Source organism: Rana temporaria, chromosome 5 (genome assembly GCF_905171775.1).
Source record: "Rana temporaria chromosome 5, aRanTem1.1, whole genome shotgun sequence".
NCBI lineage: Eukaryota > Metazoa > Chordata > Amphibia > Anura > Ranidae > Rana > Rana temporaria.
This window is the reverse complement of record NC_053493.1, coordinates 423913488-423936210: the sequence shown is the minus strand read 5'-3', so window position 1 is coordinate 423936210 and position 22723 is coordinate 423913488. Positions and strand designations below refer to the sequence as shown.

The following is a 22723-nucleotide window of genomic DNA, read 5'->3' as shown; positions in this document are numbered from 1 at the left end:
GTCCGGCTGGGTGGGGGGGGGGGGGGGGGAGTGTCGGATTGTTCTGGGCACATGGGGGGGGGGTTTGGGGGTGCAAAAAAAAAATCTCTGTGCGGGCTGAATTTTTTATATCCCCCATCCCCCCCTCCCCCCGATTTAAAATGAAAACGTACCGGTCACTAGATGGCGATAAATATCCTAAGAAATTGGTTGTATACTTGGCACCATCTAGTGGACAAATATGGTATTTACTCGGTTATCATTCTAGAGCAGGGGTGTCCAGACTAAATCTCATTGTGGGTCTGCATCAGCATTACGGTTGTCCTCTAAAGGGCCTTTCACACTGGTGCATTTTTGCCGCGTTTTCACGGTAAAAATAGCGCTATTAAAACGCTCCCCATGCCCCTCTCCATTGAAAAGAATTAAAAACGCGTCGTTTTATTGCGCTTTTTAACGCTCCATTTTTACCGTGTTTTTACAGCGGTTTTTAATTCATTTCAATGGAGGGGGCATGGGGAGCATTTTATGGGCGTTTTAATAGCGCTATTTTTACCGCGAAAACGCGGGAAAAACGCACCAGTGTGAAAGGGCCCTAAGGGCCGATTGTATCTGTAAGACTTTATATACGTTTTATGCCGGGATTCTCTCCCAGAGAAGAGGTGCGCTGCGTGCAGAGTGCAGGGCTTGGTGGGGGTGGTTGGGGCGCACTGAGTGCAGGTCTCCCGGGGGGGGGGGGGGCGGAGAGTGCAGGTCTCCCGGGGGGGGGGGGGGGTGGAGAGTGTAGGGCTCCCGGGAGGGGGGGTGGAGAGTGCAGGGCTCCCCCGGGGGGGGGGGGGGGTGGAGAGTGTAGGGCTCCCGGGAGGGGGGGTGGAGAGTGCAGGGCTCCCGGGAGGTGAGGTGGAGAGTGCAGGGCTCCCGGGGGGGGGGGGGGGTGGAGAGTGCAGGTCTCCCGGGGGGGGGGTGGAGAGTGCAGGTCTCCCGGGGGGGGGCGGAGAGTGCAGGTCTCCCGGGGGGGGGGGGTGGAGAGTGCAGGGCTGCCGGGGGGTGGGGTGGTGAGTGCAGGGCTCCCGGGGGGGGTGGAGAGTGTATGGCTCCCGGGGGGGGGGGGGGGGTGGAGAGTGCAGGGCTCCCGTGGGGTGGAGAGTGCAGTACTCCCGGGGGGCGTGTAGGGCTCCCGGGGGGTGGGGTGGTGAGTGCAGGGCTCCCGGGGGGGGGGGGGTGGAGAGTGCAGGGCTCCCAGGGGGGGGGGAGAGCGCAGGGCTTCCGGGGGGGTGGGGTGGTGAGTGCAGGGCTCCCGGGGGGGTGGAGAGTGGTGCAGGGCTCCCAGGGGGGGTGGAGAGCGCAGGGCTTCCGGGGGGGGGGGGGGGGTGGGTGGGTGAAGAGTGCAGGGCTCCCGGGGGGGGGGTGGAGAGTGCAGGGCTCCCGGGGGGGGGGGTGGAGAGTGCAGGGCTCCCAGGGGGGGTGGAGAGCGCAGGGCTTCCGGGGGGGTGGGGTGGTGAGTGCAGGGCTCCCGGGGGGGGGGGGGGGTGGAGAGTGCAGTGCTCCCGGGGGGGGGGGGGGGTGGAGAGTGGTGCAGTGCTCCCGGGGGGGGGGGGTGCAGGGCTCGGCTCTCCCTCATGTTCTGTCCACAGGATCTGGAGGGCCGGATTTGGCCTGCGTTCCTTGTCCTTGAAGAGTAGTGCAGGGATGTGAACAGCGCCGCCCTCTGCTGGAGCCTCCAGGAATAGAACGGCCCATAAATAAAAATAGTTGGAGTTTTTCTGATGATTGTAGACTTTATATCTCTGACATATAGCGCAGCGCAGTATTTGGGGTCCCCCCCCTCCCCCCTGTGGGTGACTCTCCAGTGACGGCTCCTCCTCTTCTCTAGGATCTCGGATTGTTGGGATCGGGGAAAACTTTCCGACACAAGAAACTTAAAGCTCCGCCCAGTGCGCAGTCCCTGGCGGAGGAGGACGGGGGATGGGGAGCGCAGAAGGACCGTCCAACCAGGACTGACCCCAGGTAATGCTTTTCTTTGGAAATTCGTGTCCCTGGTAGGGTCGGAGGTGGCTGCGGGTCGGAGGCGGCTGTGGGGCCTCCTGGTAGGATCGGAGGTGGTCGTGGGTCGGAGGTGGTCGTGGGTCGGAGGCGGCTGCGGGGTCGGAGGTGGCTGCGGGTCGGAGGCGGCTGTGGGGCCTCCTGGTAGGATCGGAGGTGGTCGTGGGATCGGAGGCGGCTGTGGGGTCGGAGGCGGCTGTGGGGCCTCCTGGTAGGATCGGAGGTGGTCGTGGGTCGGAGGCGGCTGCGGGGTCGGAGGCGGCTGTGGGGTCGGAGGCGGCTGTGGGGTCGGAGGCGGCTGTGGGGTCGGAGGCGGCTGTGGGGTCGGAGGCGGCTGTGTGTCGGAGGCGGCTGTGTGTCGGAGGCGGCTGTGTGTCGGAGGCGGCTGTGGGGTCGGAGGCGGCTGTGGGGCCTCCTGGTAGGATCGGAGGTGGTCGTGGGATCGGAGGCGGCTGTGGGGTCGGAGGCGGCTGTGGGGTCGGAGGCGGCTGTGGGGTCGGAGGCGGCTGTGGGGTCGGAGGCGGCTGCGGGGTCGGAGGCGGCTGCGGGGTCGGAGGCGGCTGCGGGGTCGGAGGCGGCTGCGGGGTCGGAGGCGGCTGTGTGTCGGAGGCGGCTGTGGGGTCGGAGGCGGCTGTGGGGCCTCCTGGTAGGATCGGAGGTGGTCGTGGGATCGGAGGTGGCTGTGGGGTCGGAGGCGGCTGTGGGGCCTCCGGGTAGGATCGGAGGTGGTTGTGGGTCGGAGGCGGCTGCGGGGTCGGAGGCGGCTGCGGGGTCGGAGGCGGCTGTGTGTCGGAGGCGGCTGTGGGGTCGGAGGCGGCTGTGGGGTCGGAGGCGGCTGTGGGGTCGGAGGCGGCTGTGGGGTCGGAGGCGGCTGTGGGGTCGGAGGCGGTTGTGGGGCCTCCTGGTAGGATCGGAGGCGGCTGTGGGGTCGGAGGCGGTTGTGGGGTCGGAGGCGGTTGTGGGGCCTCCTGGTAGGATCGGAGGCGGCTGTGGGGTCGGAGGCGGTTGTGGGTCGGAGGCGGTTGCGGGGTCGGAGGCGGCTGCGGGGTCGGAGGCGGCTGCGGGGTCGGAGGCGGCTGCGCGGTCGGAGGCGGCTGTGTGTCGGAGGCGGCTGTGTGTCGGAGGCGGCTGTGTGTCGGAGGCGGCTGTGTGTCGGAGGCGGCTGTGTGTCGGAGGCGGCTGTGTGTCGGAGGCGGTTGTGGGTCGGAGGCGGTTGTGGGGCCTCCTGGTAGGATCGGAGGCGGTTGTGGGGTCGGAGGCGGTTGTGGGGTCGGAGGCGGTTGTGGGGCCTCCTGGTAGGGTCGGAGGCGGTTGTGGGGTCGGAGGCGGTTGTGGGGCCTCCTGGTAGGATCGGAGGCGGCTGTGGGGTCGGAGGCGGTTGTGGGTCGGAGGCGGTTGTGGGGCCTCCGGGTAGGATCGGAGGTGGTTGTGGGTCGGAGGCGGCTGCGGGGTCGGAGGCGGCTGTGTGTCGGAGGCGGCTGTGTGTCGGAGGCGGCTGTGTGTCGGAGGCGGCTGTGGGGTCGGAGGCAGTTGTGGGGCCTCCTGGTAGGATCGGAGGCGGCTGTGGGGTCGGAGGCGGTTGTGGGGCCTCCTGGTAGGATCGGAGGCGGCTGCGGGGTCGGAGGCGGTTGTGGGTCGGAGGCGGTTGTGGGGCCTCCTGGTAGGATCGGAGGCGGCTGTGGGGTCGGAGGCGGTTGTGGGTCGGAGGCGGTTGTGGGGCCTCCTGGTAGGATCGGAGGCGGTTGTGGGGTCGGAGGCGGTTGTGGGGTCGGAGGCGGTTGTGGGGCCTCCTGGTAGGATCGGAGGCGGCTGTGGGGTCGGAGGCGGTTGTGGGGTCGGAGGCGGTTGTGGGGCCTCCTGGTAGGATCGGAGGCGGCTGTGGGGTCGGAGGCGGCTGTGGGGTCGGAGGCGGCTGCGGGGTCGGAGGCGGCTGTGTGTCGGAGGCGGCTGTGTGTCGGAGGCGGCTGTGGGGTCGGAGGCGGCTGTGGGGTCGGAGGCGGTTGTGGGTCGGAGGCGGTTGTGGGGCCTCCTGGTAGGATCGGAGGCGGCTGCGGGGTCGGAGGCGGTTGTGGGTCGGAGGCGGTTGTGGGGCCTCCTGGTAGGATCGGAGGCGGCTGTGGGGTCGGAGGCGGTTGTGGGTCGGAGGCGGTTGTGGGGCCTCCTGGTAGGATCGGAGGCGGTTGTGGGGTCGGAGGCGGTTGTGGGGTCGGAGGCGGTTGTGGGGCCTCCTGGTAGGATCGGAGGCGGCTGTGGGGTCGGAGGCGGTTGTGGGGTCGGAGGCGGTTGTGGGGCCTCCTGGTAGGATCGGAGGCGGCTGTGGGGTCGGAGGCGGCTGCGGGGTCGGAGGCGGCTGCGGGGTCGGAGGCGGCTGCGGGGTCGGAGGCGGCGGCTGTGTGTCGGAGGCGGCTGTGTGTCGGAGGCGGCTGTGTGTCGGAGGCGGCTGTGTGTCGGAGGCGGTTGTGGGTCGGAGGCGGTTGTGGGGCCTCCTGGTAGGATCGGAGGCGGCTGTGGGGTCGGAGGCGGTTGTGGGGTCGGAGGCGGTTGTGGGGCCTCCTGGTAGGATCGGAGGCGGCTGTGGGGTCGGAGGCGGTTGTGGGTCGGAGGCGGTTGTGGGGCCTCCGGGTAGGATCGGAGGTGGTTGTGGGTCGGAGGCGGCTGCGGGGTCGGAGGCGGCTGCGGGGTCGGAGGCGGCTGTGTGTCGGAGGCGGCTGTGGGGTCGGAGGCGGTTGTGGGGCCTCCTGGTAGGATCGGAGGCGGCTGTGGGGTCGGAGGCGGTTGTGGGGCCTCCTGGTAGGATCGGAGGCGGCTGCGGGGTCGGAGGCGGCTGCGGGGTCGGAGGCGGCTGCGGGGTCGGAGGCAGCTGCGGGGTCGGAGGCGGTTGCTGGGTCGGAGGCGGCTGTGGGGTCGGAGGCGGCTGTGGGGTCGGAGGCGGCTGTGGGGTCGGAGGCGGCTGTGGGGTCGGAGGCGGCTGTGGGGTCGGAGGCGGTCGCGGGTCGGAGGCGGTTGAACGTTCGATGTTTAGGAGTCTCTCTCTCTCTCTCTCTCCCGTAGACACGCCCCTCTGGACGGCGCCGAGGATTTGGCCGCCACGAACGCCCTCCAGGATTTCCCGAACCCCAAGAACCTTCTGTCCTCCGTCATCCAGGTGGCCACGTCCTCCAGCGGTGCCAAGGTACGGGGGGAGGGGCTTCTCTCCAGTGAGATGAAAGGGACGCGGGTTGGAGGAGAGTTCAGAGTGCGGGTTTCTCACCAATCCTCCTTCTTCTTCCTCAGGACTTCATCTATTACCAGCACGAGGGCGGCCGCGTGAAGACCTGCCGCCTGACCATCAGCTGGCCGCAGCCTTTCACCTTCGTCGCTCACGGCCTGCGGCGGACGGAGGCGGAGAAGAAGGCGGCGGCCCTGGGCTGTCAGAAGCTGAAGGTGGGGGCGGGGTTTCCGCGTCTTTATCACCTAAACATTTCATAAAAAGATCGTTATCTATCGAAACTGCCTGCAATTTATTTTTTCTGCAGATCGAATGTTATTCATTGAAAAAAATAACAATCAATGACAAAAATTACTCCCCCCCCCCCCCCCTCTCTCTCTTTCAGGATCTCGGCCTCCTGGACCCGAATAACAAGCCGCTGACGCACGCCATGTACCACCTCTCCGCCGTCCAGAAGCTGCGGGAGAAGCAGCGGCAGGCGAGACGCTTCCAGGTTCCCGCAGACCTGCTGATCAGGATGGAGAATTACTTCCGGGAGGTGAGTCCTCCGCGGCGCTTCCTGTTCCTGGGTGTGAGGGGGCGGGGCATGGAGGGTGAGCCCGCCCACCAAGGGGCGTATTCATTAAAAAAAACGCAGAGCTGTTTGTCCCGGGAAGCTGCTTATTCATTAAAGTTATTTTCCCTGCAGGTCAAATGTTTTTGTTCATTAAATCTGAGTTATTTGGGAAAATGCCTCATGATGGCCACTAGAGGGAGCTGAAAATCTTCGTAAATAATTCATTTCTTATCTTATCAGCATCAGCGCCATCTAGGGGCTATCGTGTAATATATTTCTGACTTACTCCAATTCTGTATGAATGAATAACATTCAACCCTGCCTCCATTCAACAGAACAAATGTACTGCAGGAAATCTCATCATTGTGGGAGGGGCAGAGACACGTCCATTGTGGGAGGGGCAGAGACACGTCCATTGTGGGAGGGGCAGAGACACGGCCATTGTGGGAGGGGCAGAGACACGGCCATTGTGGGAGGGGCAGAGACACGTCCATTGTGGGAGGGGCAGAGACACGTCCATTGTGGGAGGGGCAGAGACACGTCCATTGTGGGAGGGGCAGAGACACGTCCATTGTGGGAGGGGCAGAGACACGTCCATTGTGGGAGGGGCAGAGACACGTCCATTGTGGGAGGGGCAGAGACACGTCCATTGTGGGAGGGGCAGAGACACGGCCATTGTGGGAGGGGCAGAGACACGTCCATTGTGGGAGGGGCAGAGACACGTCCATTGTGGGAGGGGCAGAGACACGTCCATTGTGGGAGGGGCAGAGACACAAACTACTGAAGGAAATCTCTCTATTGTGGGAGGGGCAGAGACACAAGCACTGTGGGAGGGGCAGAGACGCGGCCATTGTGGGAGGGGCAGAGACGCGGCCATTGTGGGAGGGGCAGAGACGCGGCCATTGTGGGAGGGGCAGAGACGCGGCCATTGTGGGAGGGGCAGAGACGCGGCCATTGTGGGAGGGGCAGAGACGCGGCCATTGTGGGAGGGGCAGAGACGCGGCCATTGTGGGAGGGGCAGAGACGCGGCCATTGTGGGAGGGGCAGAGACACGGCCATTGTGGGAGGGGCAGAGACACGGCCATTGTGGGAGGGGCAGAGACGCGGCCATTGTGGGAGGGGCAGAGACGCGGCCATTGTGGGAGGGGCAGAGACGCGGCCATTGTGGGAGGGGCAGAGACACGCAACCATTGTGGGAGGGGCAGAGACACGCAACCATTGTGGGAGGGGCAGAGACACGAGCATTGTGGGAGGGGCAGAGACACGAGCATTGTGGGAGGGGCAGAGGCACGACCATTGTGGGAGGGGCAGAGGCACGACCATTGTGGGAGGGGCAGAGGCACGACCATTGTGGGAGGGGCAGAGGCACGACCATTGTGGGAGGGGCAGAGACACGACCATTGTGGGAGGGGCAGAGACACGTCCATTGTGGGAGGGGCAGAGACACGTCCATTGTGGGAGGGGCAGAGACACGTCCATTGTGGGAGGGGCAGAGACACGTCCATTGTGGGAGGGGCAGAGACACGTCCATTGTGGGAGGGGCAGAGACACAAACTACTGCAGGAAATCTCTCTATTGTGTGAGGGGCAGAGACACAAGCACTGTGGGAGGGGCAGAGACACGTCCATTGTGGGAGGGGCAGAGACACGTCCATTGTGGGAGGGGCAGAGACACGGCCATTGTGGGAGGGGCAGAGACACAAACTACTGAAGGAAATCTCTCTATTGTGGGAGGGGCAGAGACACAAGCACTGTGGGAGGGGCAGAGACGCGGCCATTGTGGGAGGGGCAGAGACGCGGCCATTGTGGGAGGGGCAGAGACGCGGCCATTGTGGGAGGGGCAGAGACGCGGCCATTGTGGGAGGGGCAGAGACGCGGCCATTGTGGGAGGGGCAGAGACGCGGCCGTTGTGGGAGGGGCAGAGACGCGGCCATTGTGGGAGGGGCAGAGACACGCAACCATTGTGGGAGGGGCAGAGACACGAGCATTGTGGGAGGGGCAGAGACACACGACCCTTGTGGGAGGGGCAGAGACGTTGAACCTTTATAAGTGACGCCCCTTTTCTCCTCTGCAGTTCCCCTTGGAGTCGGATTTGAAGATGGAATCGGAAAATCCGGAATCTTCCGCCTCACAGATGGAGTCGGCAGTGGATTGGTCGGACTGTGACACAATCGGTGACCCCATTACCGGCCAGCCCTACACCCCGTTATCTGAGGAGGAAGCCGATCAGATCAGTCGCTCTCTGGAGGACAAATGGCAGAGCAGCCAAGGGAAACCTCTCCAGCCGTTACCCGCCGACGACCATAAAGCGGCCATCTTGGCGGCCATTGAGCGCAGCCCCGTGGTGGTGATCGCCGGGGACACGGGATGCGGGAAGACCACGCGGATCCCGCGCTTCCTCCTGGAGGACGCCATCCTCGGCGGGCGGGGGGCTCAGTGTAATATCCTCGTCACTCAGCCGCGGAGGATCAGCGCCGTGTCGGTGTGTCACCGTGTGGCCCAGGAGTTGGGGCCGACCCTGCGCCGTAACGTGGGTTACCAGGTCCGGCTGGAGAACATGCTCCCCGCCCGCGGCGGCGCGCTGCTCTTCTGCACGGTGGGCGTGCTCCTAAAGAAGCTGCAGAGTAACCCCACCATGGAGGGGGTCAGCCACGTGGTGGTGGACGAGGTCCACGAGAGGGACGTCAGCACCGACTTCCTGCTCATCCTGGTCAAGCAGATGCAGAAACTCAACCCCGACGTCAAAGTGATTCTCATGAGCGCCACGGGCGACAACGAGCGCATCTCCAAGTACTTCGGGGACTGTCCGGTGGTCCGGGTGCCGGGGTTCATGTATCCGGTGAAGCAGCATTACCTGGAGGATGTCCTCTCCATGATGAGGGTGTCTTCCTATAAGGCCCCCGAGGTGAGACCCCCGAGGATGTCCTCTCCATGATGAGGGTGTCTTCCTACAAGGCCCCCGAGGTGAGCCCCCGAGGATGTCCTCTCCATGATGAGGGTGTCTTCCTACAAGGCCCCCGAGGTGAGCCCCCGAGGATGTCCTCTCCATGATGAGGGTGTCTTCCTACAAGGCCCCCGAGGTGAGACCCCCGAGGATGTCCTCTCCATGATGAGGGTGTCTTCCTACAAGGCCCCCGAGGTGAGCCCCCGAGGATGTCCTCTCCATGATGAGGGTGTCTTCCTACAAGGCCCCCGAGGTGAGCCCCCGAGGATGTCCTCTCCATGAGGGTGTCTTCCTACAAGGCCCCCGAGGTGAGCCCCCGAGGATGTCCTCTCCATGATGAGGGTGTCTTCCTACAAGGCCCCCGAGGTGAGCCCCCGAGGATGTCCTCTCCATGAGGGTGTCTTCCTACAAGGCCCCCGAGGTGAGCCCCCGAGGATGTCCTCTCCATGATGAGGGTGTCTTCCTACAAGGCCCCCGAGGATGTCCTCTCCATGATGAGGGTGTCTTCCTACAAGGCCCCCGAGGTGAGACCCCGAGGATGTCCTCTCCATGATGAGGGTGTCTTCCTACAAGGCCCCCGAGGTGAGACCCCGAGGATGTCCTCTCCATGATGAGGGTGTCTTCCTACAAGGCCCCCGAGGTGAGCTCCCGAGGATGTCCTCTCCATGATGAGGGTGTCTTCCTACAAGGCCCCTGAGGTGAGCCCCCGAGGATGTCCTCTCCATGATGAGGGTGTCTTCCTACAAGGCCCCCGAGGTGAAACCCCGAGGATGTCCTCTCCATGATGAGGGTGTCTTCCTACAAGGCCCCCGAGGATGTCCTCTCCATGAGGGTGTCTTCCTACAAGGCCCCCGAGGTGAGCCCCCGAGGATGTCCTCTCCATGATGAGGGTGTCTTCCTACAAGGCCCCCGAGGATGTCCTCTCCATGATGAGGGTGTCTTCCTACAAGGCCCCCCGAGGTGAGCCCCCGAGGATGTCCTCTCCATGATGAGGGTGTCTTCCGAGGTGAGCCCCCGAGGATGTCCTCTCCATGATGAGGGTGTCTTCCTACAAGGCCCCCGAGGTGAGACCCCCGAGGATGTCCTCTCCATGATGAGGGTGTCTTCCTACAAGGCCCCCGAGGTGAGCCCCCGAGGATGTCCTCTCCATGATGAGGGTGTCTTCCTACAAGGCCCCCGAGGTGAGCCCCCGAGGATGTCCTCTCCATGATGAGGGTGTCTTCCTACAAGGCCCCCGAGGTGAGCCCCCGAGGATGTCCTCTCCATGATGAGGGCGTCTTCCTACAAGGCCCCCGAGGTGAGCCCCCGAGGATGTCCTCTCTATGATGAGGGTGTCTTCCTACAAGGCCCCCGAGGTGAGACCCCGAGGATGTCCTCTCCATGATGAGGGTGTCTTCCTACAAGGCCCCCGAGGTGAGACCCCGAGGATGTCCTCTCCATGATGAGGGTGTCTTCCTACAAGGCCCCCGAGGTGAGCTCCCGAGGATGTCCTCTCCATGATGAGGGTGTCTTCCTACAAGGCCCCCGAGGTGAGCCCCCGAGGATGTCCTCTCCATGATGAGGGTGTCTTCCTACAAGGCCCCCGAGGATGTCCTCTCCATGATGAGGGTGTCTTCCTACAAGGCCCCCGAGGTGAGCCCCCGAGGATGTCCTCTCCATGAGGGTGTCTTCCTACAAGGCCCCCGAGGTGAGCCCCCGAGGATGTCCTCTCCATGATGAGGGTGTCTTCCTACAAGGCCCCCGAGGATGTCCTCTCCATGATGAGGGTGTCTTCCTACAAGGCCCCCGAGGTGAGCCCCCGAGGATGTCCTCTCCATGATGAGGGTGTCTTCCGAGGTGAGCCCCCGAGGATGTCCTCTCCATGATGAGGGTGTCTTCCTACAAGGCCCCCGAGGATGTCCTCTCCATGATGAGGGTGTCTTCCTACAAGGCCCCCGAGGTGAGACCCCCGAGGATGTCCTCTCCATGATGAGGGTGTCTTCCTACAAGGCCCCCGAGGTGAGCCCCCGAGGATGTCCTCTCCATGATGAGGGTGTCTTCCTACAAGGCCCCCGAGGTGAGCCCCCGAGGATGTCCTCTCCATGATGAGGGTGTCTTCCTACAAGGCCCCCGAGGATGTCCTCTCCATGATGAGGGTGTCTTCCTACAAGGCCCCCGAGGTGAGACCCCCAACACCAAATCCAAGGAAGGAGCCGATGTGCTCCGGAAGGTTCCCCGAGGATGGGAACCCAAAAGGTCATGAAGATGCAACCGGAGCGCCAACCCAAATCTGAAGGCGCCCCAGATCCCCAGACCAGTCCCCCCCTGAAACGTCTCGTTTCGGGGGGCAACACTTCACTTCATCAGGGCCCAGAGAACATCAACAAGGCTGAGATAATCTGATACAGTGGGGGTGGGGAATGATTGGCTCCTCCCCTGCAGATTAGGGTTGTCCCGATACCACTTTGTTTGGACCGATACTATTTTTTAATGCCATGTGACAGTTTGACTGATGGGCACTGATAGGTGGCACGGACTGATAGGTGCCACTGACTGATGGGGACTGATAGGTGCCACTGACTGATGGGTGGCACTGACTGATGGGGACGGATAGGTCGCACTGACTGATGGGGGCTGATAGGTGGCACTGACTGATGGGTGGCAGTGACTGATGGGCACTGATAGGTGGCACTGACTGATGGGGACTGATAGGTGGCACTGACTGATAGGTGGCACTGACTGATGGGTGGCAGTGACTGATGGGCACTGATAGGTGGCACTGACTGATGGGGACTGATAGGTGGCACTGACTGATGGGGACTGATAGGTGCCACTGACTGATGGGGGCTGATAGGTGCCACTGACTGATGGGGGCTGATAGGTGCCACTGACTGATGGGGACTGATAGGTGCCACTGACTGATGGGGACTGATAGGTGCCACTGACTGATGGGGACTGATAGGTGCCACTGACTGATGGGGACTGATAGGTGCCACTGACTGATGGGGACTGATAGGTGCCACTGACTGATGGGGACTGATAGGTGCCACTGACTGATGGGGACTGATAGGTGCCACTGACTGATGGGTGGCACTGACTGATGGGGGCTGATAGGTGCCACTGACTGATGGGGACTGATAGGTGCCACTGACTGATGGGGACTGATAGGTGCCACTGACTGATGGGGACTGATAGGTGCCACTGACTGATGGGTGGCACTGACTGATGGGGACTGATAGGTGCCACTGACTGATGGGGACTGATAGGTGCCACTGACTGATGGGGACTGATAGGTGCCACTGACTGATGGGGACTGATAGGTGCCACTGACTGATGGGGACTGATAGGTGCCACTGACTGATGGGTGGCACTGACTGATGGGGACTGATAGGTGGCACTGACTGATGGGGACTGATGGGTGGCACTGACTGATGGGGACTGATAGGTGGCACTGACTGATGGGGACTGATAGGTGGCACTGACTGATGGGGACTGATAAGTGGCACTGACTGATAGGTGGCACTGACTGATGGGTGGCACTGACTGATGGGGACTGATAGGTGCCACTGACTGATGGGGACTGATAGGTGCCACCGACTGATGGGGACTGATAGGTGCCACCGACTGATGGGGACTGATAGGTGCCACTGACTGATGGGGACTGATAGGTGCCACTGACTGATGGGGACTGATAGGTGCCACTGACTGATGGGGACTGATAGGTGCCACTGACTGATGGGGACTGATAGGTGGCACGGACTGATAGGTGGCACGGACTGATGGGTGGCACTGACTGATGGGTGGCACTGACTGATGGGGACTGATAGGTGCCACTGACTGATGGGGACTGATAGGTGCCACTGACTGATGGGGGCTGATAGGTGCCACTGACTGATGGGGACTGATAGGTGCCACTGACTGATGGGGACTGATAGGTGCCACTGACTGATGGGGACTGATAGGTGCCACTGACTGATGGGTGGCACTGACTGATGGGGACTGATAGGTGGCACTGACTGATGGGGACTGATGGGTGGCACTGACTGATGGGGACTGATAGGTGGCACTGACTGATGGGGACTGATAGGTGGCACTGACTGATGGGGACTGATAAGTGGCACTGACTGATAGGTGGCACTGACTGATGGGTGGCACTGACTGATGGGGACTGATAGGTGCCACTGACTGATGGGGACTGATAGGTGCCACTGACTGATGGGGGCTGATAGGTGCCACTGACTGATGGGGACTGATAGGTGGCACTGACTGATGGGTGGCACTGACTGATGGGGACTGATAGGTGGCACTGACTGATGGGTGGCACTGACTGATGGGGACTATCTGTGCCCATAACTGCCACCTGTCAGTGCCATCTAACAGTGCCAGCCACCTGTCAGTGCCCATAGGTGCCAGCCACCTGTCAGTGCCCATAGGTGCCACCTATCAGTCCCCATCAGTCAGTGCCACCTACCAGTAGCACCAGTCAGTGCCACCCGTCAGTCCCCATCAGTCAGTGCCTCCCATCAGTCAGTGCCACCCATCAGTTATGTGCACTAATAGCTGGCTGGCACTGATAGGCGGCCCTTATGGGCACTGACAGGTGGCTGGCACTGGTGGCAATTATGGGCACTGACAGGTGGCATGCTCTGAGATGCAGTAATAAATGACACGAGGAAATGCTATGCTGCAGCGCCCATCTTGGCACACCCTGCACTCGGCATCAGCAGACCTCTTGTTACACCCAACCCCCAAACTACATGGGCTGAGTGCAACAATATGTCAGCTGCTGCTTACTGTGTCCAAGTGCAGGGTGTGCCAAGATGGGCGTCGGGATGTCCAAGCTGACGGCAACCACTCCGCCCTACTGACGCCGCCCACCCTCCCCGACCACTGAATACGCTTGCCCGCTCCGCCCACTGAGGCGGCCCGCCGCCGACCAAGTATCGGATCGGGCATTTGTGCCAGTACAAGTACTCGGTATCGGGACGACCCTACTGACGCCAATCACCCTCCCCGCCCACTAAATCTGCTCGCCTGCCCCGCCCACTGAGGCGGCCCGCCGCCGACCAAGTATCGGATCGGGCGTTTGTGCCAGTACAAGTACTCGGTATCGGGACGACCCTACTGACGCCAATCACCCTCCCCGCCAACTAAATCTGCTCGCCCGCCCCGCCCACTGAGGCGGCCCGCCGCCGACCAAGTATCGGATCGGGGGTTTGTGCCAGTACAAGTACTCGGTATCGGGACGACCCTACTGCACATTGTGTAAGTTCCCCCCTTACATAGAAATGAAGGGTCTATCATTTCTCTCATAGGTGTATTTTATATGATGGAGACAGAATATCAACCAAAACTCCAGAGAGATCACATGATACAAATGTTATACATGGAGGGAAATAAGTATTTGACCCCCTTAGTAGTCGGGGGAGGTTCCCTTAGTAGTTGGGGGAGGTTCCTTAGTTGGGGGAGGTCCCTTAGTAGTTGGGAGAGGTCCCTTAGTAGTTGGGGGAGGTCCCTTAGTAGTTGGGAGAGGTCCCTTAGTAGTTGGGGGAGGTTCCTTAGTAGTTGGGGGAGGTTCCTTAGTAGTTGGGGGAGGTTCCTTAGTAGTTGGAGGAGGTTCCTTAGTAGTTGGGGGAGGTTCCTTAGTAGTTGGGGGAGGTTCCTTAGTAGTTGGGGGAGGTCCCTTAGTAGTTGGGGGAGGTTCCTTAGTAGTTGGGGGAGGTCCCTTAGTAGTTGGGGGAGGTTCCTTAGTAGTTGGGGGAGGTTCCTTAGTAGTTGGGGGAGGTTCCTTAGTAGTTGGGGGAGGTTCCTTAGTAGTTAGGGGAGGTTCCTTAGTAGTTGGAGGAGGTTCCTTAGTAGTTGGAGGAGGTTCCTTAGTAGTTGGGGGAGGTTCCTTAGTAGTTGGGGGAGGTTCCTTAGTAGTTGGGGGAGGTTCCTTAGTAGTTGGGGGAGGTTCCTTAGTAGTTGGGGGAGGTTCCTTAGTAGTTGGGGGAGGTTCCTTAGTAGTTGGGGGAGGTTCCTTAGTAGTTGGAGGAGGTTCCTTAGTAGTTGGGGGAGGTTCCTTAGTAGTTGGGGGAGGTTCCTTAGTAGTTGGGGGAGGTCCCTTAGTAGTTGGGGGAGGTCCCTTAGTAGTTGGGGGAGGTCCCTTAGTTGGGGGAGGTTCCTTGTTGGGAAGCACAGAGGTCGAACGTTTCTTGTAGTCGGTGATCAGGTCTCCACACATCTCAGGAGGGATTTTCTCTTTACAGATCTTCTCTAAATCCTGAAGGTTTCTTGGCAACTCGAAGCTTCATCTCCTCCATACATTTTCTATAGGATTAAGGTCTGGAGACTGGCTAGGCCACTCCATGACCTTAAATGTGCTTCTTCTTGAGCCACTCATTTGTTGCCTTGGCCATATGTTTTGGGTGATTGTCATGCTGGAAGACCCGTCCATGACCCGTCTTCAGTGTTCTGTCTGAGGGAAGAAGGTTCTCTTCCAAGATCTTACAATACGTGTAAGATCTTGTCTGTCCCCACCCCCTATCATCCCAGGAAAGGTGCATGTGGGCCAATGGGCTTAGGGGGTGACGGGGTGAATTTCTTTATATGGTGCTGTAACCCCGCCCTTCCTCCTCCTTCTCTCTTTCAGACCAATGGCGATTGTCTTCCTGATCTGGATCTGATTAGCAGAGTCATCTGTCACATCGACCAGCATGGAGAAGCCGGTAAGAGTCGCGGCCCCCAGACATGGGGGGGGGGGTGGATGAGGCGTGCTGGATACGTCCTCTGTATTTTGGTGAAGTAGCATGCCCAATGGCTAAACGGTCGTCACAGAAGCCAGGGGGGGGGTCCCCATTGCCTTCAGCTAAAAACCCCAAAAGGAAGTCGATGGAAATCCTCTGAATTGTGGTCACTGAACCAAGGTGTCCCCGTTTTGGAATTTCGCCCCTTACCCTTGTTCTGGTGACAACCGTACCGATTTGGCTTTCCCCCTCTTCTCTGGTCACCGGGACAAATAGAGGCGGGGGATCGTCCCCTATATATATAAATATTCAGAGATCACCGGTATTGTCTTCCAGGCAGCATTTTGTGCTTCCTCCCCGGCTGGCAGGAGATCCGAGGAGTCCAGGAGATGCTGCAGGAGGCGCTGTCCTACCAGGATGGGCGACATCTGATCTTACCAGGTGGGTGGAGACATTCGGGGCAGCCCGGAAAAAGGTGACCTGTACCAATGGTGTATATGGCGGGGGCGTTGTTCTCCAAATTGTGTGGGGGAGGGGCTTAGAAAGCCATGCCCTTTTTTTTTTTTTTCATGGAATTCTAAGCTCCACCCCCTACTTAGAGGTCGGCGATCGTCTATTAGGGAGGGTCACCAGCACATCGCATGGTGGTGATTGGTTGATGGTTCTGGGTGTGGCGGGTGGTACGATATGCGGAATCAACACAGGAAGGAATCTGTAGATCGAGGACATAGACCTGCAGTTTATTAACCACTTCAGCCCCCGAGGATTTGGCTGCCCAAAGACCGGGGCCAGTTTTTGCGAATTCGGCACTGCGTCGCTTTAACTGACAATTGCGCGGTCGTGCGACGTGGCTCCCAAACAAAATTGGCGTCCTTTTTTCCCCCACAAATAGAGCTTTCTTTTGGTGGTATTTGATCACCTCTGCGGGGGGGCGGGGAAGGGGTTAAGTGTGTCCTAGGGAGTGATTCTAACGGTTAGGGGGCGTGGCTTTTACTGTGACACGTCACTGATTGCTGCTCCCGATGACAGGGAACATACGATCAGCGTCCTGTCGCTAGGAAGAACGGGGAGATGTCTTGTTTACAAAGGCAACCCCCCCCCCCCCCCCCGTTCTGCCGTTCCGTGACCCATTTGAGGGACGCCGGCGGTCACAGAGACCGCGGTGGGCGGAGCGCGCAGATTAAAAGTGACGTATATATCAATGTTGCTTTGAGCGCCCGCGCCGTTCTGCCGACGTATAAGTGCGTGAGGCGGTCGGCAAGCGGATAATATGATATTTACGTTTCCTACAATCTATTCTAACTGATACAATGTAACGCTAATTTCTCCATTTTGAATAATTATCTGCCTTGTCCAATCACAGAGCAGCCTTTAGGGCCGAATGTAGAAAGTAAGGTCCTCGTTCATTGGGTCTGCTCTACAACATTCACAGATTGGGAGACACGAGGAGGGAGGCTCTGGGTTGTCCTTATTGGGCAGTGAAGGTGTCGTGGTTGTCATGCACCTCCCACCCTATCGTACGGCTCGGTGCCCTCAGCCCCTCCTCCTCCTCCTGATTTTTTTTTTTTCCTTCCATTCTCCTCCCATTTGTAGTTCATTCCAACATCCCACTGAACGACCAGCAGTCCATCTTCCAGCGCCCACCTCCCGGCGTGCGGAAAATCGTCCTGGCCACCAACATCGCGGAGACTTCGGTGACGATCGATGACATCGTTCATGTTGTGGATTGCGGAATGCAGAAGGAGCAGCGATACGACCTCCGGACCAAGGTACCCGACGTGCAGACACAGGAGGGGGGGGGGGGTGATGGGGGCTAAAAAAATAATTTGAGGCCCACCCACATATACGCTCCACCCCATTAGTGGTATATAGAGGTGTATGCCTGGAGCTCCGCCCCCTGTAGTGATATATGGACGGTATATAGAGGTGTATGCCTGGAGCTCCGCCCCCTGTAGTGATATATGGACGGTATATAGAGGCGTATGCCTGGAGCTCCGCCCCCTGTGGTGATATACGGATGGTATTTAGAAGTGTATGCCTGTAGCTCCGCCCCCTATAGTGATATAGAGGTGTATGCCTGGAGCTCCACCCCCTATAGTGATATATGGACGGTATATAGAGGTGTATGCCTGGAGCTCCGCCCCCCTGTAGTGATATATGGACGGTATATAGAGGTGTATGCCTGGAGCTCCGCCCCCCTGTGGTGATATATGGACGGTATATAGAGGTGTATGCCTGGAGCTCCGCCCCCTGTAGTGATTTATGGACGGTATATAGAGGTGTATGCCTGGAGCTCCGCCCCCTGTAGTGATATATGGACAGTATATAGAGGTGTATGCCTGGAGCTCCGCCCCCTGTAGTGATATATGGACGGTATATAGAGGTGTATGGACGGTATGTAGAGGTGTATGCCTGGAGCTCCGCCCCCTGTAGTGATATATGGACGGTATATAGAGGTGTATGCCTGGAGCTCCGCCCCCTGTAGTGATATATGGACGGTATATAGAGGTGTATGCCTGGAGCTCCGCCCCCTGTGGTGATATATGGACGGTATATAGAGGTGTATGCCTGGAGCTCCGCCCCCTGTAGTGATGTATGGACGGTATATAGAGGTGTATGCCTGGAGCTCCGCCCCCTGTAGTGATATATGGACGGTATATAGAGGTGTATGCCTGGAGCTCCGCCCCCTGTGGTGATATATGGACGGTATATAGAGGTGTATGCCTGGAGCTCCGCCCCCTGTAGTGATATATGGACGGTATATAGAGGTGTATGCCTGGAGCTCCGCCCCCTGTAGTGATATATGGACGGTATATAGAGGTGTATGCCTGGAGCTCCGCCCCCTGTAGTGATATATGGACGGTATATAGAGGTGTATGCCTGGAGCTCCGCCCCCTGTGGTGATATATGGACGGTATATAGAGGTGTATGCCTGGAGCTCCGCCCCCTGTAGTGATATATGGACGGTATATAGAGGTGTATGCCTGGAGCTCCGCCCCCTGTGGTGATATATGGACGGTATATAGAGGTGTATGCCTGGAGCTCCGCCCCCTGTAGTGATATATGGACGGTATATAGAGGTGTATGCCTGGAGCTCCGCCCCCTGTGGTGATATATGGACGTATATAGAGGTGTATGCCTGTAGCTCCGCCCCCTGTAGTGATATATGGACGGTATATAGAGGTGTATGCCTGGAGCTCCACCCCCTATAGTGATATATGGACGGTATATAGAGGTGTATGCCTGGAGCTCCGCCCCCCTGTAGTGATATATGGACGGTATATAGAGGTGTATGCCTGGAGCTCCGCCCCCCTGTGGTGATATATGGACGGTATATAGAGGTGTATGCCTGGAGCTCCGCCCCCTGTAGTGATTTATGGACGGTATATAGAGGTGTATGCCTGGAGCTCCGCCCCCTGTAGTGATATATGGACAGTATATAGAGGTGTATGCCTGGAGCTCCGCCCCCTGTAGTGATATATGGACGGTATATAGAGGTGTATGGACGGTATGTAGAGGTGTATGCCTGGAGCTCCGCCCCCTGTAGTGATATATGGACGGTATATAGAGGTGTATGCCTGGAGCTCCGCCCCCTGTAGTGATATATGGACAGTATATAGAGGTGTATGCCTGGAGCTCCGCCCCCTGTAGTGATATATGGACGGTATATAGAGGTGTATGGACGGTATATAGAGGTGTATGCCTGGAGCTCCGCCCCCTGTGGTGATATATGGACGGTATATAGAGGTGTATGCCTGGAGCTCCGCCCCCTGTAGTGATGTATGGACGGTATATAGAGGTGTATGCCTGGAGCTCCGCCCCCTGTAGTGATATATGGACGGTATATAGAGGTGTATGCCTGGAGCTCCGCCCCCTGTGGTGATATATGGACGGTATATAGAGGTGTATGCCTGGAGCTCCGCCCCCTGTAGTGATATATGGACGGTATATAGAGGTGTATGCCTGGAGCTCCGCCCCCTGTAGTGATATATGGACGGTATATAGAGGTGTATGCCTGGAGCTCCGCCCCCTGTAGTGATATATGGACGGTATATAGAGGTGTATGCCTGGAGCTCCGCCCCCTGTGGTGATATATGGACGGTATATAGAGGTGTATGCCTGGAGCTCCGCCCCCTGTGGTGAAATGTATAGGCTTAGTGCTCCACCATGTACTGAATCTCACTTCTGCAGGTTTCCTGCCTGGAGACCACCTGGGTGTCCAAATCCAACGTCATTCAGAGACGAGGGCGAGCGGGGCGTTGCCAGCCTGGATTTTCCTACCATCTCTTCACCCGCCGGCAGCACCAGGAAATGTCCGACTTCCAGGTGCCGGAGATCCTGCGAACCCCTCTGGAGAATCTGGTTCTTCAGGCCAAGATACACACCCCGGAGATGACGGTGAGATGGCGCCGAGTGCGTCCCGTATTCGGTTCGTCATTGCGTCTTCCTAACTTTTGTCACTTATGTGTTTTTTTTTTTTTTTTTTCCAGGCAGTGGAATTTCTTTCACAAGCGCTGGAATGTCCCGACCCGCCCGCCATCAAAGACGCAGTGCGATTGCTGCAGGAGATCCGTAGGTGTCCCGTCTCTGCTATCCTGAACCTCTTCTCCGTCTTTAATGTAGATCCGTCATTGTCTGGAGCGGTGCTAAAGAGTCGGTTAGATCCCGGGGCCCCGCCGTGTGCATTAAGGAATGTGATACAGAGCAAGAGTTGTATCTGATAGAGATGAAATAGACGGCCCCCGAGGAACTGCACTCAGTGCCTACCAGGGAGCGCTAGCAGTAAACCTTGTCATCTTTTGCTGCCTGTGCAGTGATTACACAACACGAGCAGAGAGAGCTGAGCCGGGGGATGGGGACAGCAGAGCGATTGGAGCATACAGCTCCTGCCCCTCATTCTCTGTGCTGTGCTTTCCCCTGCCTCCCCTCAGCCGCTGCCTCCCCTCAGCCGCTGCCTCCCGCCTCCCTTCGGTTGCCGCCTCCCCTTTCCCCTCGGTTGCCGCCTCCCCTTTCCCCTCGATTGCCGCTCTCGGCCGCCTCCTCCCCTTTCCCCTCGTCCGCCGCCTCCCCTCGTCCGCCGCCTCCCCTCTCCCCTCGTCCGCCGCCTCCCGTCTCCCCTCGGCCTTCGCCTCCCCTTTCCTCTCGGCCGCCGCCTCCCCTTTCACTTCGACCGCCATCTCCCCTCGGCCGCCGCCTCCAGTCTCCCCCCGGCCTCCCGCCTCCTCCCCTCGGCCGCCGCCTCCCCTCAGCCGCCGCCTCCTGTCTCGCCTCCCCTTTCCTCCCGGCCGCCTCCTCCCCTTTCACTTCGACCGCCATCTCCCCTCGGCCGCCGCCTCCCGTCTCCACTCGGCCGCCGCCTCCCCTCTCCACTCGGCCTCCGCCTCCCGTCTCCCCTTGGCCGCCGCCTCCCCTTTCACTTCGACCGCCGCCTCCCGTCTCCCCCCGGCCTCCCACCTCTCTCCCCTCGGCCGCCGCCTCCAGTCTCCCCCCGGCCTCCCGCCTCCTCCCCTCGGCCGCCGCCTCCCCTCAGCCGCCGCCTCCTGTCTCGCCTCCGCCTCCCCTTTCCTCTCGGCCACCGCCTCCCCTTTCACTTCGACCGCCATCTTCCCTCGGCCGCCGCCTCCCGTCTCTCCTCGGCCGCCGCCTCCCGTCTCTTCTCGGCCTCCGCCTCCCCTCTCCCCTCGGCCTCCGCCTCCCGTCTCCCCTCGGCCGCCTCCTCCCCTCGGCCGCCGCCTCCCGTCTCCCCTTGGCCGCCGCCTCCCCTTTCACTTCGACCGCCGCCTCCCCTCGGCTTGCCGCCTCCCGTCTCCCCTCGGCCGTTACCTCCCGTCTCCCCTCGGCCGCCGCCTCCCCTTTCCCCTCGACTGCCGCCTCCCATCTCCCCTCGGCCGGCATCCTTATTTAATCATTTTTTCAGCCAGTGTTTTAGGTAGCTGTGACATATTCTCCTAATCCCCCCTCCACCTGTATTCCAGGGGTGCTGGATGACCAGGAGGAACTGACATCACTGGGCCAGCATGTGGCCAATATCGCCACCGACCCCAGCCTGGCCAAGGCGATCGTCCTATCCGCCATATTCCGCTGTCTGCAGCCCCTTCTCACCATTGTGGCCTGTTTGACCAGAGACCCGTTCCTGGGAGGAATTATCAACCGAGCCGAGGTCAACAAGGTGAGCATGCGCCGGAGTCCTACAACTCCTTTCCTTCACTCAGATGGGGGGTTTTCTCTACAGATAAGGGAAGGAAAACGGGCACTACGCAGGAGAAGGACCTGTAGAGGTTGTGGAGAGGGAGAAGAAAACCAGGGGAGAAGTTTTAAAATTGGAGGGCTGACGATGGCAAAATCCCATCATGTGATGCGCTATGGAATATGTGGGCAGGGCCGCCATCAGGGGGGTACAGGCATTACACCTGTAAGGGGCCCCCTGCGTTTTTTTTTGTATTACACTTGTAAGGGGCCCAATGGTCCCCAGGGCCAACCCCCCTGTTCTCTGCTCCAGGGGGGCCCTGCCTAAAGTTGTGTAAGGGGCCCCAAAATGGCTGCCCTGTATGTGGGAGCTTGTTCTGTTCCCTGTGTGGGTTGTCTTGCCTATGTAATATTCAGCTCACATGTTGTGGCTGCAGCTTGTAGTGTCATGGCTGGTTGATTGCCCTATGTCCATGTATTCACCTAGCTTGTCTCCAATAACTAAGGGGAGGGGCAACTTCATGCTACGCCCAATCCATGCTTTACCATTTCACAAATGTGGGCGTGCTGATGGAGGACTGCGCGGTGATCTGTGTGTGTGTGTGTGTCTGTGTCAGATCTAATTACTGTGTTGCTCTCACCCGCAGAGCACTATAGTGACTGAGAGCCCCAGGGATTATGGGATGTGTAGTTTCTTCACAGGAAGTGTCAGTTCTCAGAGTACAGACAGAGATCATGCATTATCACACCACATGCCTCGTGTTTGAACAAAAAACAGAAATTGCTTGACGCTGGAAGTTGAAGATTTACTCTACTGTAGGCTATGAGTTATAGGGCATCACATGACGCCATGAAACTACAGGATCTACGCACATCTTATGCACGTGAAAAACACAAAGTGCGAGTAGGAAGGTTTATGAGACCTTAATTATAGTGTGAGAGGGCTAGTAGCTTTTTTTTATTATTTTTTTATCGTGACTGCGACATTATGGTGGACACATCGGACACTTCTGATGCTATTTTGGGACCATTGTCATTTTTATACAGCGATCAGTGCTATAAAAATGCACTGATTGCTGTGTAAATGAGACTGGCAGGGAAGGGGTT

At 59.5% G+C, this 22723-nt stretch overlaps 1 protein-coding gene and 1 long non-coding RNA gene across 3 annotated transcripts in view; both read left to right on the top strand.

Annotated features, from left to right (window-relative positions):
• The window catches only part of DHX30 (DExH-box helicase 30), a 57414-nt gene that overhangs the window by 22379 nt on the left and 12312 nt on the right, over nucleotides 1-22723 (top strand). For both annotated transcript variants that reach the window (XM_040355328.1, XM_040355327.1), the window contains exons 4-14: nucleotides 1850-1983; nucleotides 5071-5191; nucleotides 5293-5442; nucleotides 5613-5765; nucleotides 7857-8687; nucleotides 15337-15412; nucleotides 15767-15871; nucleotides 17024-17199; nucleotides 19622-19828; nucleotides 19921-20002; nucleotides 21406-21599. In XM_040355328.1, coding sequence (XP_040211262.1) covers nucleotides 1850-1983; nucleotides 5071-5191; nucleotides 5293-5442; nucleotides 5613-5765; nucleotides 7857-8687; nucleotides 15337-15412; nucleotides 15767-15871; nucleotides 17024-17199; nucleotides 19622-19828; nucleotides 19921-20002; nucleotides 21406-21599 — 2229 coding nt within the window. The remainder of the gene's footprint in view (nucleotides 1-1849; nucleotides 1984-5070; nucleotides 5192-5292; nucleotides 5443-5612; nucleotides 5766-7856; nucleotides 8688-15336; nucleotides 15413-15766; nucleotides 15872-17023; nucleotides 17200-19621; nucleotides 19829-19920; nucleotides 20003-21405; nucleotides 21600-22723) is intronic.
• LOC120941716 lies at nucleotides 17473-19615 on the top strand. Its single transcript, XR_005749577.1, has 4 exons — nucleotides 17473-17604; nucleotides 17835-17938; nucleotides 18949-19104; nucleotides 19178-19615. It is a non-coding gene; the product is annotated as an uncharacterized LOC120941716 (long non-coding RNA).